Here is a 15,863-nt window from a genome sequence, read left to right as displayed (position 1 = left end):
CCTTATGTTGTATAAACAGGACATGCACACTTTAACCAACCCATCATTTCAGTGACAGGGTCTGCCACACGACTGTGACTGATATGACGGGTTGGTTTGGACCCCCCCCAAAAAAGAAGCAATTAATCTCTCCTTGCACAAACTGGCTCTACAGAGGCAAGATGTCCACCTCATCATCATCCTCCGATATATCACCGTGTACATCCCCCTCCTCACAGATTATCAATTCGTCCCCACTGGAATCCACCATCTCAGCTCCCTGTGTACTTTGTGGAGGCAATTGCTGCTGGTCAATGTCTCCGCGGAGGAATTGATTATAATTCATTTTAATGAACATCATCTTCTCCACATTTTCTGGATGTAACCTCGTACGCCGATTGCTGACAAGGTGAGCGGCGGCACTAAACACTCTTTCGGAGTACACACTTGTGGGAGGGCAACTTAGGTAGAATAAAGCCAGTTTGTGCAAGGGCCTCCAAATTGCCTCTTTTTCCTGCCAGTATAAGTACGGACTGTGTGACGTGCCTACTTGGATGCGGTCACTCATATAATCCTCCACCATTCTTTCAATGTTGAGAGAATCATATGCAGTGACAGTAGACGACATGTCCGTAATCGTTGTCAGGTCCTTCAGTCCGGACCAGATGTCAGCATCAGCAGTCGCTCCAGACTGCCCTGCATCACCGCCAGCGGGTGGGCTCGGAATTCTGAGCCTTTTCCTCGCACCCCCAGTTGCGGGAGAATGTGAAGGAGGAGATGTTGACAGGTCGCGTTCCGCTTGACTTGACAATTTTGTCACCAGCAGGTCTTTGAACCCCAGCAGACTTGTGTCTGCCGGAAAGAGAGATCCAAGGTAGGTTTTAAATCTAGGATCGAGCACGGTGGCCAAAATGTAGTGCTCTGATTTCAACAGATTGACCACCCGTGAATCCTTGTTAAGCGAATTAAGGGCTCCATCCACAAGTCCCACATGCCTAGCGGAATCGCTCCGTGTTAGCTCCTCCTTCAATGTCTCCAGCTTCTTCTGCAAAAGCCTGATGAGGGGAATGACCTGACTCAGGCTGGCAGTGTCTGAACTGACTTCACGTGTGGCAAGTTCAAAGGGCATCAGAACCTTGCACAACGTTGAAATCATTCTCCACTGCACTTGAGACAGGTGCATTCCACCTCCTATATCGTGCTCAATTGTATAGGCTTGAATGGCCTTTTGCTGCTCCTCCAACCTCTGAAGCATATAGAGGGTTGAATTCCACCTCGTTACCACTTCTTGCTTCAGATGATGGCAGGGCAGGTTCAGTAGTTTTTGGTGGTGCTCCAGTCTTCTGTACGTGGTGCCTGTACGCCGAAAGTGTCCCGCAATTCTTCTGGCCACCGACAGCATCTCTTGCACGCCCCTGTCGTTTTTAAAAAAATTCTGCACCACCAAATTCAAGGTATGTGCAAAACATGGGACGTGCTGGAATTTGCCCATATTTAATGCACACACAATATTGCTGGCGTTGTCCGATGCCACAAATCCACAGGAGAGTCCAATTGGGGTAAGCCATTCCGCGATGATCTTCCTCAGTTGCCGTAAGAGGTTTTCAGCTGTGTGCGTATTCTGGAAAGCGGTGATACAAAGCGTAGCCTGCCTAGGAAAGAGTTGGCGTTTGCGAGATGCTGCTACTGGTGCCGCCGCTGCTGTTCTTGCGGCGGGAGTCCATACATCTACCCAGTGGGCTGTCACAGTCATATAGTCCTGACCCTGCCCTGCTCCACTTGTCCACATGTCCGTGGTTAAGTGGACTTTGGGTACAACTGCATTTTTTAGGACACTGGTGAGTCTTTTTCTGACGTCCGTGTACATTCTCGGTATCGCCTGCCTAGAGAAGTGGAACCTAGATGGTATTTGGTAACGGGGGCACACTGCCTCAATAAATTGTCTAGTTCCCTGTGAACTAACGGCGGATACCGGACGCACGTCTAACACCAACATAGTTGTCAAGGCCTCAGTTATCCGCTTTGCAGCAGGATGACTGCTGTGATATTTCATCTTCCTCGCAAAGGACTGTTGGACAATCAATTGCTTACTGGAAGTAGTACAAGTGGGCTTACGACTTCCCCTCTGGGATGACCATCGACTCCCAGCAGCAACAACAGCAGCGCCAGCAGCAGTAGGCGTTACACGCAAGGATGCATCGGAGGAATCCCAGGCAGGAGAGGACTCGTCAGAATTGCCAGTGACATGGCCTGCAGGACTATTGGCATTCCTGGGGAAGGAGGAAATTGACACTGAGGGAGTTGGTGGGGTGGTTTGCGTGAGCTTGGTTACAAGAGGAAGGGATTTACTGGTCAGTGGACTGCTTCCGCTGTCGGCCAAAGTTTTTGAACTTGTCACTGACTTATTATGAATGCGCTGCAGGTGACGTATAAGGGAGGATGTTCCGAGGTGGTTAACGTCCTTACCCCTACTTATTACAGCTTGACAAAGGGAACACACGGCTTGACAAATGTTGTCCGCATTTCTGGTGAAATACTTCCACACCGAAGAGCTGATTTTTTTGGTATTTTCACCAGGCATGTCAACGGCCATATTCCTCCCACGGACAACAGGTGTCTCCCCGGGTGCCTGACTTAAACAAACCACCTCACCATCAGAATCCTCCTGGTCAATTTCCTCCCCAGCGCCAGCAACACCCATATCCTCCTCATCCTGGTGTACTTCAACACTGACATCTTCAATCTGACTATCAGAAACTGGACTGCGGGTGCTCCTTCCAGCACTTGCAGGGGGCGTGCAAATGGTGGAAGGCGCATGCTCTTCACGTCCAGTGTTGGGAAGGTCAGGCATCGCAACCGACACAATTGGACTCTCCTTGTGGATTTGGGATTTCGAAGAACGCACAGTTCTTTGCGGTGCTACTGCTTTTGCCAGCTTGAGTCTTTTCATTTTTCTAGCGAGAGGCTGAGTGCCTCCATCCTCATGTGAAGCTGAACCACTAGCCATGAACATAGGCCAGGGCCTCAGCCGTTCCTTGCCACTCCGTGTGGTAAATGGCATATTGGCAAGTTTACGCTTCTCCTCCGACAATTTTATTTTAGGTTTTGGAGTCCTTTTTTTACTGATATTTGGTGTTTTGGATTTGACATGCTCTGTACTATGCCATTGGGCATCGGCCTTGGCAGACGACGTTGCTGGCATTTCATCGTCTCGGCCATGACTAGTGGCAGCAGCTTCAGCACGAGGTGGAAGTGGATCTTGATCTTTCCCTAATTTTGGAACCTCAACATTTTTGTTCTCCATATTTTAATAGGCACAACTAAAAGGCACCTCAGGTAAACAATGGAGATGGATGGATACTAGTATACAATTATGGATGGACTGCCGAGTGCCGACACAGAGGTAGCTACAGCCGTGGACTACCGTACTGTACTGTGTCTGCTGCTAATATAGACTGGATGATAATGAGATGTAGTATGTATAAAGAAGAAAGAAAAAAAAACCCACGGGTAGGTGGTATACAATTATGGACGGACTGCCGAGTGCCGACACAGAGGTAGCTACAGCCGTGGACTACCGTACTGTGTCTGCTGCTAATATAGACTGGTTGATAAAGAGATGTAGTATGTATGTATAAAGAAGAAAGAAAAAAAAACCACGGGTAGGTGGTATACAATTATGGATGGACTGCCGAGTGCCGACACAGAGGTAGCTACAGCCGTGGACTACCGTACTGTACTGTGTCTGCTGCTAATATAGACTGGATGATAATGAGATGTAGTATGTATAAAGAAGAAAGAAAAAAAAAACCACGGGTAGGTGGTATACAATTATGGATGGACTGCCGAGTGCCGACACAGAGGTAGCTACAGCCGTGGACTACCGTACTGTGTCTGCTGCTAATATAGACTGGTTGATAAAGAGATGTAGTATGTATGTATAAAGAAGAAAGAAAAAAAAAACCACGGGTAGGTGGTATACAATTATGGACGGACTGCCGAGTGCCGACACAGAGGTAGCTACAGCCGTGGACTACCGTACTGTGTCTGCTGCTAATATAGACTGGTTGATAAAGAGATGTAGTATGTATGTATAAAGAAGAAAGAAAAAAAAAACACGGGTAGGTGGTATACAATTATGGATGGACTGCCGAGTGCCGACACAGAGGTAGCTACAGCCGTGGACTACCGTACTGTGTCTGCTGCTAATATAGACTGGTTGATAAAGAGATGTAGTATGTATGTATAAAGAAGAAAGAAAAAAAACCCACGGGTAGGTGGTATACAATTATGGATGGACTGCCGAGTGCCGACACAGAGGTAGCTACAGCCATGGACTACCGTACTGTACTGTGTCTGCTGCTAATATAGAGTGGATGATAATGAGATGTAGTATGTATAAAGAAGAAAGAAAAAAAAACCACGGGTAGGTGGTATACAATTATGGATGGACTGCCGAGTGCCGACACAGAGGTAGCTACAGCCGTGGACTACCGTACTGTGTCTGCTGCTAATATAGACTGGTTGATAATGAGATGTAGTATGTATAAAGAAGAAAGAAAAAAAAACCACGGGTAGGTGGTATACAATTATGGACGGACTGCCGAGTGCCGACACAGAGGTAGCTACTGCCGTGGACTACCGTACTGTACTGTGTCTGCTGCTAATATAGACTGGATGATAATGAGATGTAGTATGTATAAAGAAGAAAGAAAAAAAAAACCACGGGTAGGTGGTATACAATTATGGATGGACTGCCGAGTGCCGACACAGAGGTAGCTACAGCCGTGAACTACCGTACTGTGTCTGCTGCGACTGGATGATAAATAATGATATAAAAAATATATATATATCACTACTGCAGCCGGACAGGTATATATTATATAATGACGGACCTGCTGGACACTGTCTGTCAGCAGAATTAGTTTTTTATTTTATAGAATAAAAAAACACCACACAAGTCACACGACGTGTGTTTAACTTTTACAGGCAGACATTCACAATACAATATAGTATACTATATACTGGTGGTCAGGTCACTGGTCAGTCACACTGGCAGTGGCACTCCTGCAGAAAAAAAGTGTGCACTGTTTAATTTTAATATGTACTCCTGGCTCCTGCTATAACCTAACTGCTCCCCAGTCTCCCCCACAATTAAGCTGTGTGAGCACAGTCAGATATTATACATAGATGATGCAGCAGCACACTGGGCTGAGCACAGATATGGTATGTGACTGAGTCACTGTGTATCGTTTTTTCAGGCAGAGAACGGATTATATTAAATAATATAAAACTGCACTGGTGGTCACTGGTCAGTCACTAGTATAACTAACTAATACTATCAGCAAAATTCTGCACTCTCTGTCTGAGTACTCCTCCTAAGCTCCAGTAAATGAAGTGTCACTGTCTCACTCTGTCACTAGTATAACTAACTAATACTATCAGCAAAATTCTGCACTCTCTGTCTGAGTACTCCTCCTAAGCTCCAGTAAATGAAGTGTCACTGTCTCACTCTCACCCTTCTATCTATTTCTTCTCTAAACGGAGAGGACGCCAGCCACGTCCTCTCACTATCAATCTCAATGCACGTGTAAAATGGCGGCGACGCGCGGCTCCTTATATAGAATCCGAGTCTCGCGATAGAATCCGAGCCTCGCGAGAATCCGACAGCGTCATGATGACGTTCGGGCGCGCTCGGGTTATCCGAGCAAGGCGGGAAGATCCGAGTCGCTCGGATCCGTGTAAAAAAAGCTGAAGTTCGGGCGGGTTCGGATTCCGAGGAACCGAACCCGCTCATCTCTAGTGCACAGCACACATTGCATCCATGATAGAAACGCCAATGATTCAGACGTTACTATTCCTTTGGTATTCAGTTTTACGGACAGTAGTGGAGCAACTATATTATTACAATGGGGAGTATCCAAATAAGGCCCAAATTAACAAGCCCTGGAGAGTGATAATTTGCACGGTGATAAAGTACCAACCAATCAGTTCTTGTCATTTTTCAAACACAGCCTATAACATGGAAGTTAGGAGCTGCTTGGCTGGTAATTTATCACTGTGCTATTTATCACTCTCCAACGCTTGATAAATTTGGGCCTATATGTGCTAATTTTTAGGACAATAAAAATGGGTGATTATCACGATTATAGCCCTCAGATCTAATTATAGCCCGTGTTTATCGTCTAAAAATGGGATAAGTTCCCGGACCCATGTACTGTATTATCACAGTTCTGAGGGCTGGTTATCAGGTACTATGCTTTGCTTGCCTGAGTAAACCTTAATTTCCCCTTTTGCAAGTGTTTAAGGCAGTGGTTACCAAACTTTATTGAATCACAGCGACCTAGAGCATCAGAATTTTTTTCACAGTACCCCTAGGCCAAAAGTTTCTAATTGAGAAATTTAGAAATAATTATTAAATTAAGCAAATTGTGTTTATATGTCATCCTTAGGTTCTATTGTGTGTTGAGTGACAAGATTTACTTTTGTTTGTCCACATATTGGGGTAAATTTACTAAGATTCGTATTTTCCAGATTCAGGTCAAAGTTCAATCACGAATGACATCGAAAGTGTAAAACTGCAACTTTTTGAATTGATTACGACTAATTTACTAAGCTGTCGTATTCGGGTTTTTCTTTTGTTCCGATGTCGATGTCATTCGTGGTTTTTTTCTATTTTTACGGCAGTGATTAGCAAAACACTGCCGACTTTTTTTACAATCAATCTCGGCCGGATCTGTGTGATCCGTGCTGGGGTTTATTTTTTTTTTTTTTTAATTAAACACTGTAAAATAATAAAAAAAAATGCGTGGGGTCCCCCCTCCTAAGCATAACCAGCCTCGGGCTCTTTGAGCCGATCCTGGTTGCAAAAATATGGTGAAAAAAATGACAGGGGTTCCCCCATATTTAAGCAACCAGCATCGGGCTCTGCGCCTGGTCCTGGTCCCAAAAATACGGGGGACAAAAAGAGTAGGGGTCCCCCGTATTTTTAAAACCAGCACCGGGCTCCACTAGCTGGACAGATAATGCCACAGCCGGGGGTCACTTTTATATAGTGCCCTGCGGCCGTGGCATCAAAAATCCAACTAGTCACCCCTGGCCGGGGTACCCTGGGGGAGTGGGGACCCCTTCAATCAAGGGGTCCCCCCCCCAGCCACCCAAGGGCCAGGGGTGAAGCCCGAGGCTGTCCCCCCCCCATCCAATGGGCTGCGGATGGGGGGGCTGATAGCCTTTGTTGTAAAAGAAAAGATATTGTTTTTAGTAGCAGTACTACAAGTCCCAGCAAGCCTCCCCCGCATGCTGGTACTTGGAGAACCACAAGTACCAGCATGCGGCGGAAAAACTGGCCCGCTGGTACCTGTAGTACTACTACTAAAAAAATACCCAAGAAAAGACAAGACACACACACCGTGAAAGTATAATTTTATTACATACATACACACATACATACATACTTACCTTAAGTTCCCACGCAGGTCGGTCCTCTTCTCCAGTAGAATCCAAGGGGTACCTGTTGAAGAAATTATACTCACGAGATCCAGGGGTCCAGGCTCCTCGGGAAATCCAGGGGTAATCCACGTACTTGAAAAAAAAAAAAAAAACGGTGTCCCGACCACGAACTGAAAGGGGACCCATGTTTGCACATGGGTCACCTTTCCACGAATGCCAGAAACCCACTCTGACTTCTGTCTAAGTGGGTTTCTTCAGCCAATCAGGGAGCGCCACGTTGTAGCACTCTCCTGATCAGCTGTGTGCTCCTGTCCTCACTGACAGGCAGCACACGGCAGTGTTACAATGTAGCGCCTATGCGCTACATTGTAACCAATGCTGGGAACTTTAGGTCAACCGCAGGGCAGAAAGTTCCCATCATTGGTTACAATGTAGCGCATAGGCGCTACATTGTAACACTGCCGTGTGCTGCCTGTCAGTGAGGACAGGAGCACACAGCTGATCAGGAGAGTGCTACAACGTGGCGCTCCCTGATTGGCTGAAGAAACCCACTTAGACAGAAGGTTTCTGGCATTCGTGGAAAGGTGACCCATGTGCAAACATGGGTCCCCTTTCAGTTCGTGGTCGGGACACCGTTTTTTTTTTTTTTTTCAAGTACGTGGATTACCCCTGGATTTCCCGAGGAGCCTGGACCCCTGGATCTCGTGAGTATAATTTCTTCAACAGGTACCCCTTGGATTCTACTGGAGAAGAGGACCGACCTGCGTGGGAACTTAAGGTAAGTATGTATGTATGTGTGTATGTATGTAATAAAATTATACTTTCACGGTGTGTGTGTCTTGTCTTTTTTTGGGTATTTTTTTAGTAGTAGTACTACAGGTACCAGCGGGCCAGTTTTTCCGCCGCATGCTGGTACTTGTGGTTCTCCAAGTACCAGCATGCGGGGGAGGCTTGCTGGGCCTTGTAGTACTGCTACTAAAAACAATATCTTTTCTTTTACAACAAAGGCTATCAGCCTCCCCATCCGCAGCCCATTGGATGGGGGGGGGACAGCCTCGGGCTTCACCCCTGGCCCTTGGGTGGCTGGGGGGGGGACCCCTTGATTGAAGGGGTCCCCACTCCCCCAGGGTACCCCGGCCAGGAGTGACTAGTTGGATTTTTGATGCCACGGCCGCAGGGCACTATATAAAAGTGACCCCCGGCTGTGGCATTATCTGTCCAGCTAGTGGAGCCCGGTGCTGGTTTTAAAAATACGGGGGACCCCTACTCTTTTTGTCCCCCGTATTTTTGGGACCAGGACCAGGCGCAGAGCCCGATGCTGGTTGCTTAAATATGGGGGAACCCCTGTCATTTTTTTCCCCATATTTCTGCAACCAGGATCGGCTCAAAGAGCCCGAGGCTGGTTATGCTTTGGAGGGGGGACCCCACGCAATTTTTTTTGAAAAAATAAGCACTTTCCCACCCCTTCCCACTGATATACATGCACGGATCTCATGGATCCGTGCATGCCTATCCAATCACGAATAAAAAAAAAAGGTCTGTTTTTTTTTAGCACTTTTTTACGAGTTGTAATTTTTCACGGCAGTGTTTGTTTGTTTTTTGCTTTGCACTTCTTAGTAAATGACCGAGATTCATACTTAAACAGCCGCGTTTTGACCGATGGTGTATTCATTCGTAATTTTTAACTTGGACTTGCAAAAAATTACGAATGCCCTCATCTCTGCCGTGATTAGTGTTTAGTAAATTACCGAGATGACACTTTGCTGAAAAAACGGCATCTCGGTCAAAATCGGGAGCTTAGTAAATTTCCCCCATTGTATGATTGGTAGCTACTTGCACTGGTTTTGCCTATTATATTGACCATAAATAATTTGAATTGGTCCTGGACCACCAAGCCAGGGCACCCTTGCAAGTGTTCCAAGGCACCCCAGGGTGCCACGGCACACAGTTTGAGAACCCCTGGTTTAAGGGGAAGTTCACCACCGACAGTATATCTCAAATGCCACCCAGCTTGGAGCCAAATCATGCAACATAACAAGCCTCACTCCATCTAATTCTCTTCTTCATAACTGAATTGAAGCTCATATGTGGGAAAGTACTGGATTGATTCCCTCCATTGCAGCTAGACACTTCTCTTAGCAGCTTTAGATAACAAGAGGAAGGGGATCCCACTATTTGTTACAATACATAAGCAGTTAAGATAATTAAACAACTCATTTAAGTGTGCATGGTGGGAATCAGAGCCGGCCCTATCATAGGCAAACTAGGCAAATACCTAGGGCATTTGGTTTGCCTAGGGGCACAAGCAGCTTCTGCTGATTAAAATGATATGTGGCATGCCTATATTCTGTGTGTGACTGCGGCTGAATATTTCATATGCATATACAGCCACAGTCACACACAGAATATAGGCATGTCGCATATCATTTGAATCAGCAGAAGCTGCTTGTGCATCCTAGCCACATAGTAATGCAAACAACATGCATTTACACCAGAAAAGGCGCCCAATGTTAGCAGAGCTGCCAGCTGACTCACGCCAGGCATCTCCTGCTGCATGGCGTATTGAGGCAAGATGTATGTGGACACATCTGTATTCAAGCAGAGGCAGAGGTCACAGTGTTAGCGGCCATGTAATTGCTGTGTGTGGGTGGGTTGGTTGTGCAGTAGTGTTCGGCATATGTGTAAGAGGCATTATGTGTGTAATGTATAAATGCATTAATAATGTGTGGCATATGTGAAAGGGACTTATGTGTGTCATTATGTGTATAAGGGCATTATATGTAAGGCATAATATGTTATTCGCATTATGTTTGTAAGGACATAATAATGTGTGTCATATGTGTAAGGGGCATTACTGTGTGGTATTATGTGTATAGAGGCATTACTAATGTGTTGTTATGAGCCACGGCAGTGGCTCATTTCTGGTTTGCATTTTGGTTATGTATTTTATGTTGTACTCCTGTTTCCGTCCCCCTTGGCTTTTGTGGGGTGTCCAGAGTCCACCCTTAAGGAGAGGGTACTGTTATGAACCACAAGCAGTGGTTCATTCCTGTTTGCTTTCCGGTTATGTATTTTGTATTCTAGTTCTGTTCCCATGCCAGGATTTCCATTACACCTGTTTAGAAGACTCTTGTTGGCCGCCGGTGGTGAGTCTGTGTAATTGCAGCCTGTTTTCTATGGGTTAATTCTCACCTGCAGGTGTTTGTGCAATTACTTTGTGCCTGGCTTCCAGCCATCCTGATTGGGGCGTGTTCCCTTTTTACTTAGCTACCTTTGCAGTTCAGAGCAGGTGATAGACATCCTGCTAAGATACCTGTATGTTCCTGAATAGAGTCTTGTCCAGTATTGCATCTGTGTCCAGGTCCTGTCTGATACTGGAATCCTGTGTACTCAGCTCTGGCAGAGTCCAGAGCTTCCTGTGAGCTGTTCCTGCCCTGGTGTGTTCCTGTGATCCAGTAGCCCTGAGTCCAGAGTCCTAAGTCCTGGTGTCCAGAGCCTGTTAAAGATATCTGTCTGGCTTTCCTGTTATGTGAGCCTGTGACTGCGGCTTTGGGGTTCCCGTCCATCCGCCTGTGTGCACACCGGTGTCGTGAGTAGCGGCTTTGCCGCACCTTACGGCCTTGGCCGTATCTGTCCGCTATATTCGCTTTGGATTTTCTGCGGAGGGTTCTGCGTATGCTGTCATTGCCGGTACACAGTAGTATTGTGTTGGCGTGTGGACAGCATTTCATTTGTTGTAGTTTGTCCTGGCGGCGGTGCCGCGCATACTGTTGTTTGAGTTCTATAGTTGCCCCTAACTCGAGTTTCTGTTTAGTTAGAGGTTCCCCTTGTTATTGCCCTGTCTCAGTTTACGCCTTGTCTCCAACTAAGACCGGGGGGCATCGGAGTTGGGCAGACATAATCCGCCCTTCAAATGCGGCTGCTGTAGGCCCAAGCAAACATAGTCTTGCAGGCGTAGACTGACCACGCGGGTGGAACAACGGAGTCAGGGTTCTGTAGGGGTTTGCTGCTGAACTCAATTCTCACTCCAGCATTACGTTCCTGTACTTGGGGCTCATCCGCCCAGTTTCAGGAGTACCAAGTACAGTGAGCGTAACATGTGTGGCATTATGTGCATAAGGTGCTCTACTGTGTGGCGTAACATATAGAAAGGGCACTACTGAGCAATTCAGTGTGATGTAATGTGAATAAGGGGCACCAATGTGTGGAGTAACATATATAAGGTAAAGTGGTACTACTGTGCGATGTATTGTGAATAAGGGTCACTATCGTATGATAAAATGTGAATAAGGTTGCACTAATGTGTTTCATAATTTGAATTGGGTTTACTATTGTGTGGCCATTCCCCTTCCCAGCAAGAACACACCACTTATTGAGCAGTGAGCCGAAGGTTTAAAATAGAGGGGGTAGGAACACCAAAATGAGGACTGCTATGGGTGAGGGTAGAGGGGCGTAGGGTCAGAGGCGGAACTAGCGGTGGTGCTAGGGGGCACCAGCCAAAATCTTGCCTAGGGCATCATATTGGTTAGGGCCGGCTCTGGTGGGAATAACAATTAAGTTGTTGAACTACAATAGAACGTAATGATTTTCCCAGGATTTAAAACAACAGAGAAAAGTGAGTAGTTATATTACTAGCGGGACTTAACTAAAACAGTAATTAGGAAAACAGAAAACTACAACAATGGAAACAATTCCTAAATGAAAATAGTGAACGTTAGGGTTGTTTCTAAAATGTTTTGTGGCAAAAACATACTCAAACCGTAACAAATGTATAGTTATTTATTATTTATTACCAGTTATTTATATAGTGCACACATATTCCGCAGCACTGTACAGAGAATATTTTGCCCATTCACATCAGTCTCTGCCCCAGTGGAGCTTACAATCTATATTCCGTATCACATGTACACACAGACACATTCATGCTAGGGTTAATCTTGTTGGGAGCCAATTAACCTACCAGCATATTTTTGGATTGTTGGAGGAAACCGGAGTACCCAGAGGAAACCCACGCAAGTACGGGGAGAATATACAAACTCCACACAGTTACGGCCATGGTGGGAATCGAACCTATGACTTCAGTGCTGTGAAGCAGTAATGCTAACCATTACATGAGAGAGAGAGAGAGAGAGAGAGAGAGTGTAACAGCATTGGGGAAATAAGAACACTTTCCCAGTGTAACGTTGTCTTTTACTGGAGGCAGCCAGTGCAGTTCAGCAATTACAGACAGAACCTGGAAAAACAGGCCTAGTAATTAAATAAACAAGTATGTACTCAAACAATCCAGCACCAAAGTCTCTAGAGTTCATTATGCTGCCCTGGAGTGCAGCCATCTCCTGCCATGCTTCCTAGCACTCCCTGGCACTAATCACACTCTAGAGTACTCACTGGCCGCTATCCAGCATCAGTGACCAGAGCCCCGGGCAGATGAAAGTTTTAAACTCGTCCTGTTCTCTGGTGATTATTCCCAGCTGACTCTGGGTAACCTGGAATACCCAAAGTTCCAAACCACCATTGCTGTTGCAGAGTGCACAGGCTTTGCTTTCCTCTCTCTTGGAGGGAGCTTATTCCATGGGAATGTGGGCAATTCAGGTCAGAGACAACTCCTCTCATCACATATCCCTGCATTTCACTTTTTCCAAGCTTGGGAAAGTGCAAATTTTCCTTTGTGATGCTCGACACTATTCAGCTTTCCGGACCACCTTTTCTGGCACGTCTTCCCCATTTATCATTAATGTGGTGTATTCCGGTAGAGAAGTACCCACCCTCCTTCTTCCTGTGAACATTGGGTTTTACTCTTTCTTGCTGCTCCGCAGACAATATATCCCTCCAAGGAACAGAGAGAACCAAGTGACCCAGCCAGTGGTTCAGGAATGGACCCTCTGCCCTCTTGCAAAGGTTTGAGCAAGTTGATATGGTAAATTTGCTCTGTATGTCTATAGGTTCCACCAACTCATAGGGGCCATGCCAATGAGCATACAACTTCCTCTTCTATATTGGTTCTAACACTAAAACCTTGTCCCCTTGATGGAATTTCCAAACCTGTGCTGAAGCATCATAGACTCGCTTTTGCAGACTTTGAGCTACTACCAGATTGTCCCAAAGAATAGGACCTATTTTATGTAGTTGTTCATATAATTTCTTAACGTATTCTAATAAATTTGGTTCCTCTATCTTCTGCAAAATGTCCAAAATGCTGCTAGGCTGTCTCCTGTTAAGATTGAGGTATTCATGTATAGCAAACATGAGGTTAGGGGGTACTTCATCCACTTCCATTTATCTTCCAGGACAGCCCAGTGAATCATAAACTTTAAGGTCCTGTTAAATCTTTCCACTGTGGTAGACCGAGGTATGAAGACGCGCTATTTCCAAACTCTTACATAATTCTGACATTATCTGGGACATGAACGGAGTCCCTTGATCTGTAAGGATTTCCTTAGACAAAAGCGAAATACCAACTCCTTGGCAATGGTAGTTGTTTTGGTGTTCCGCAGGGGTATTGTTTATGGATAATGAGTGGCATAGTCCAGGATTACAAGAACGTATTGGTTTCCCCATTTGGATTTCTCCAGTGGACCCACTAGGTCGATAGCAATGCGGTCAAATGGTAAGCCAATAACAGGCATTGGGACCAGAGGATTACTGCTGAAACGTGTTGGTGGACTACATGAGCGTGCTACCATCAAGCATCCTCACACACAGCATACACTTCACCACCAGTAGAGGGCGACCCATAGCCCCCCTAAACAGATGGAGCCCCAGCAACTAAACACGCAGTGGGATGCTCCACAGGGCTCACATTTGGCTGTACATGAAGTACAATAAAAAACACTTACCGGTAAGTGCATGTGGGACGCCACATACACACATTGAACATCACTGGAGGCACATCATCATCTGACTCAGTACAATCACCAAGGGGGTACGTAAACCCTGGGATCAGGGGTTTATGGATAAAGATGTTCCAAAAAATTATCCTTATCCCCACAATAAGTGGGAACCTCCGTATAATGACACTGCAGTGACGGAGATTGACTGTTTCAAGGGACTTACTTGAGTACCTAAGCACATCACAGGAACTCTATTTAATTTTATTTTAATGTATCCATTTTTTACTTTTATTTTTTCATTGAATTTTGTCATTATGTTTTAATTTTTGACCTCACACTTAACAGGGGAATAAAAGAAACATTTTATTTTAGTCTCATTTACTCTCATAGGCTCATAATTTTTCTTATCATTTCATTATACCTTTTCTTATTCCTCATCTCTAACCATAGGTCACCCCCCCTCTCCTTCCTCATACATCTCCCCTCCCTTTACCCCAGTGTAGCACAGTATCTTTATTATTCACTACCCACTCAGAAGGAGGGATACCTTCCAGATACAGCAGTGCCTCGCCACCTACATCTCCTTTACATTTGTGGAGCGAAGTGTTATCCCTCGAATCTATTGGGCCCAGAGGAGCCCGTATATAGGGTCTCGGACTGTTCCTCTGGCATATAGGATGCTGTTGGCACTACTTCTTATTATTCTTAACTTGCTTATTTAGTTTCAGTATTCAATATTTATACTGTATCAGGGTTTCGAGCATACAGTACCCATTTCACATGTATTTCAATTCGAAATAGCAGTTTACTTTCCTAGCACTTCATTCCCTCCATTCACCTTATTTACTTGTCTCCATCCTGCACTCAGTTCATAAACCAGTTTCTCTATTTCTTTTGTATTCAAATTTGCATACTTGTTTTGTCTAACCATTTATTTACTGTGTACCTCCGTTTCTCAAGTGCTTTATTCCATTTAGATTAGTCAATTGTAAAGTGTTGTAAAGTATGCTAGAACTTTATAAATTATTGTTAATAAATAAAATCAATATCCAATTATGAAGTCCTCAATTCAGTTATCCATGCATATTATCTAGTCCATCTGATTCGCAGAACCATCTGATCACTTATTTTTTAATTTACCCCAGGTTCCTTATTTGATTTATATAACCATTTTGCCAATCCATACCAGTTTTATCTATTTGATTCATATTTAGATGTCTCTCTTTTCAGGCTTCCTGTTTGAATTGTTATTTACATATATTATTTGGATTGGATTGTTTACTGGGCTTTGCCTTACCTACTGCCCAACCTGACCTTGGATGGTTTACTGGACTGTATGCTGACTTTGCTCTGTGATTATTTTTGGCACATATCCTGCCTATCTGTAACAAGTCCATAGAGCAATCCCGTCTTTACCCTGTGAGCACTTTTACATTGAATGTCTCCAATTGTGCGCTGTCCACTTCACCTACTCCACAATACTTAGGGGCAGATTTATTAAAAATGTTTTCACTAAAATAATGTGAAAAGGGGAGTTTTCATGAAAACCTGCTCCAAACCCTTTAAATCTCATTTATTTTAGTAACCAGATCACATTTCCATAAT

General features: G+C 45.1%; 1 protein-coding gene across 1 annotated transcript in view; it reads left to right on the top strand.

The window, feature by feature from the left end:
• GRXCR1 (glutaredoxin and cysteine rich domain containing 1) overlaps positions 1-15,863 on the top strand; it is a 180,388-nt gene that overhangs the window by 4,349 nt on the left and 160,176 nt on the right. Inside the window, exon 2 of the mRNA XM_063950661.1 lies at positions 803-805. Within this exon, the coding sequence (XP_063806731.1) occupies positions 803-805 (3 nt within the window). The remainder of the gene's footprint in view (positions 1-802; positions 806-15,863) is intronic.

The sequence above is a fragment of the Pseudophryne corroboree genome, chromosome 1 (genome assembly GCF_028390025.1).
Source record: "Pseudophryne corroboree isolate aPseCor3 chromosome 1, aPseCor3.hap2, whole genome shotgun sequence".
Lineage (NCBI taxonomy): Eukaryota > Metazoa > Chordata > Amphibia > Anura > Myobatrachidae > Pseudophryne > Pseudophryne corroboree.
The sequence above is the reverse complement of the archived record's forward strand: the minus strand, read 5'-3'. Positions and strand labels throughout refer to the sequence as shown.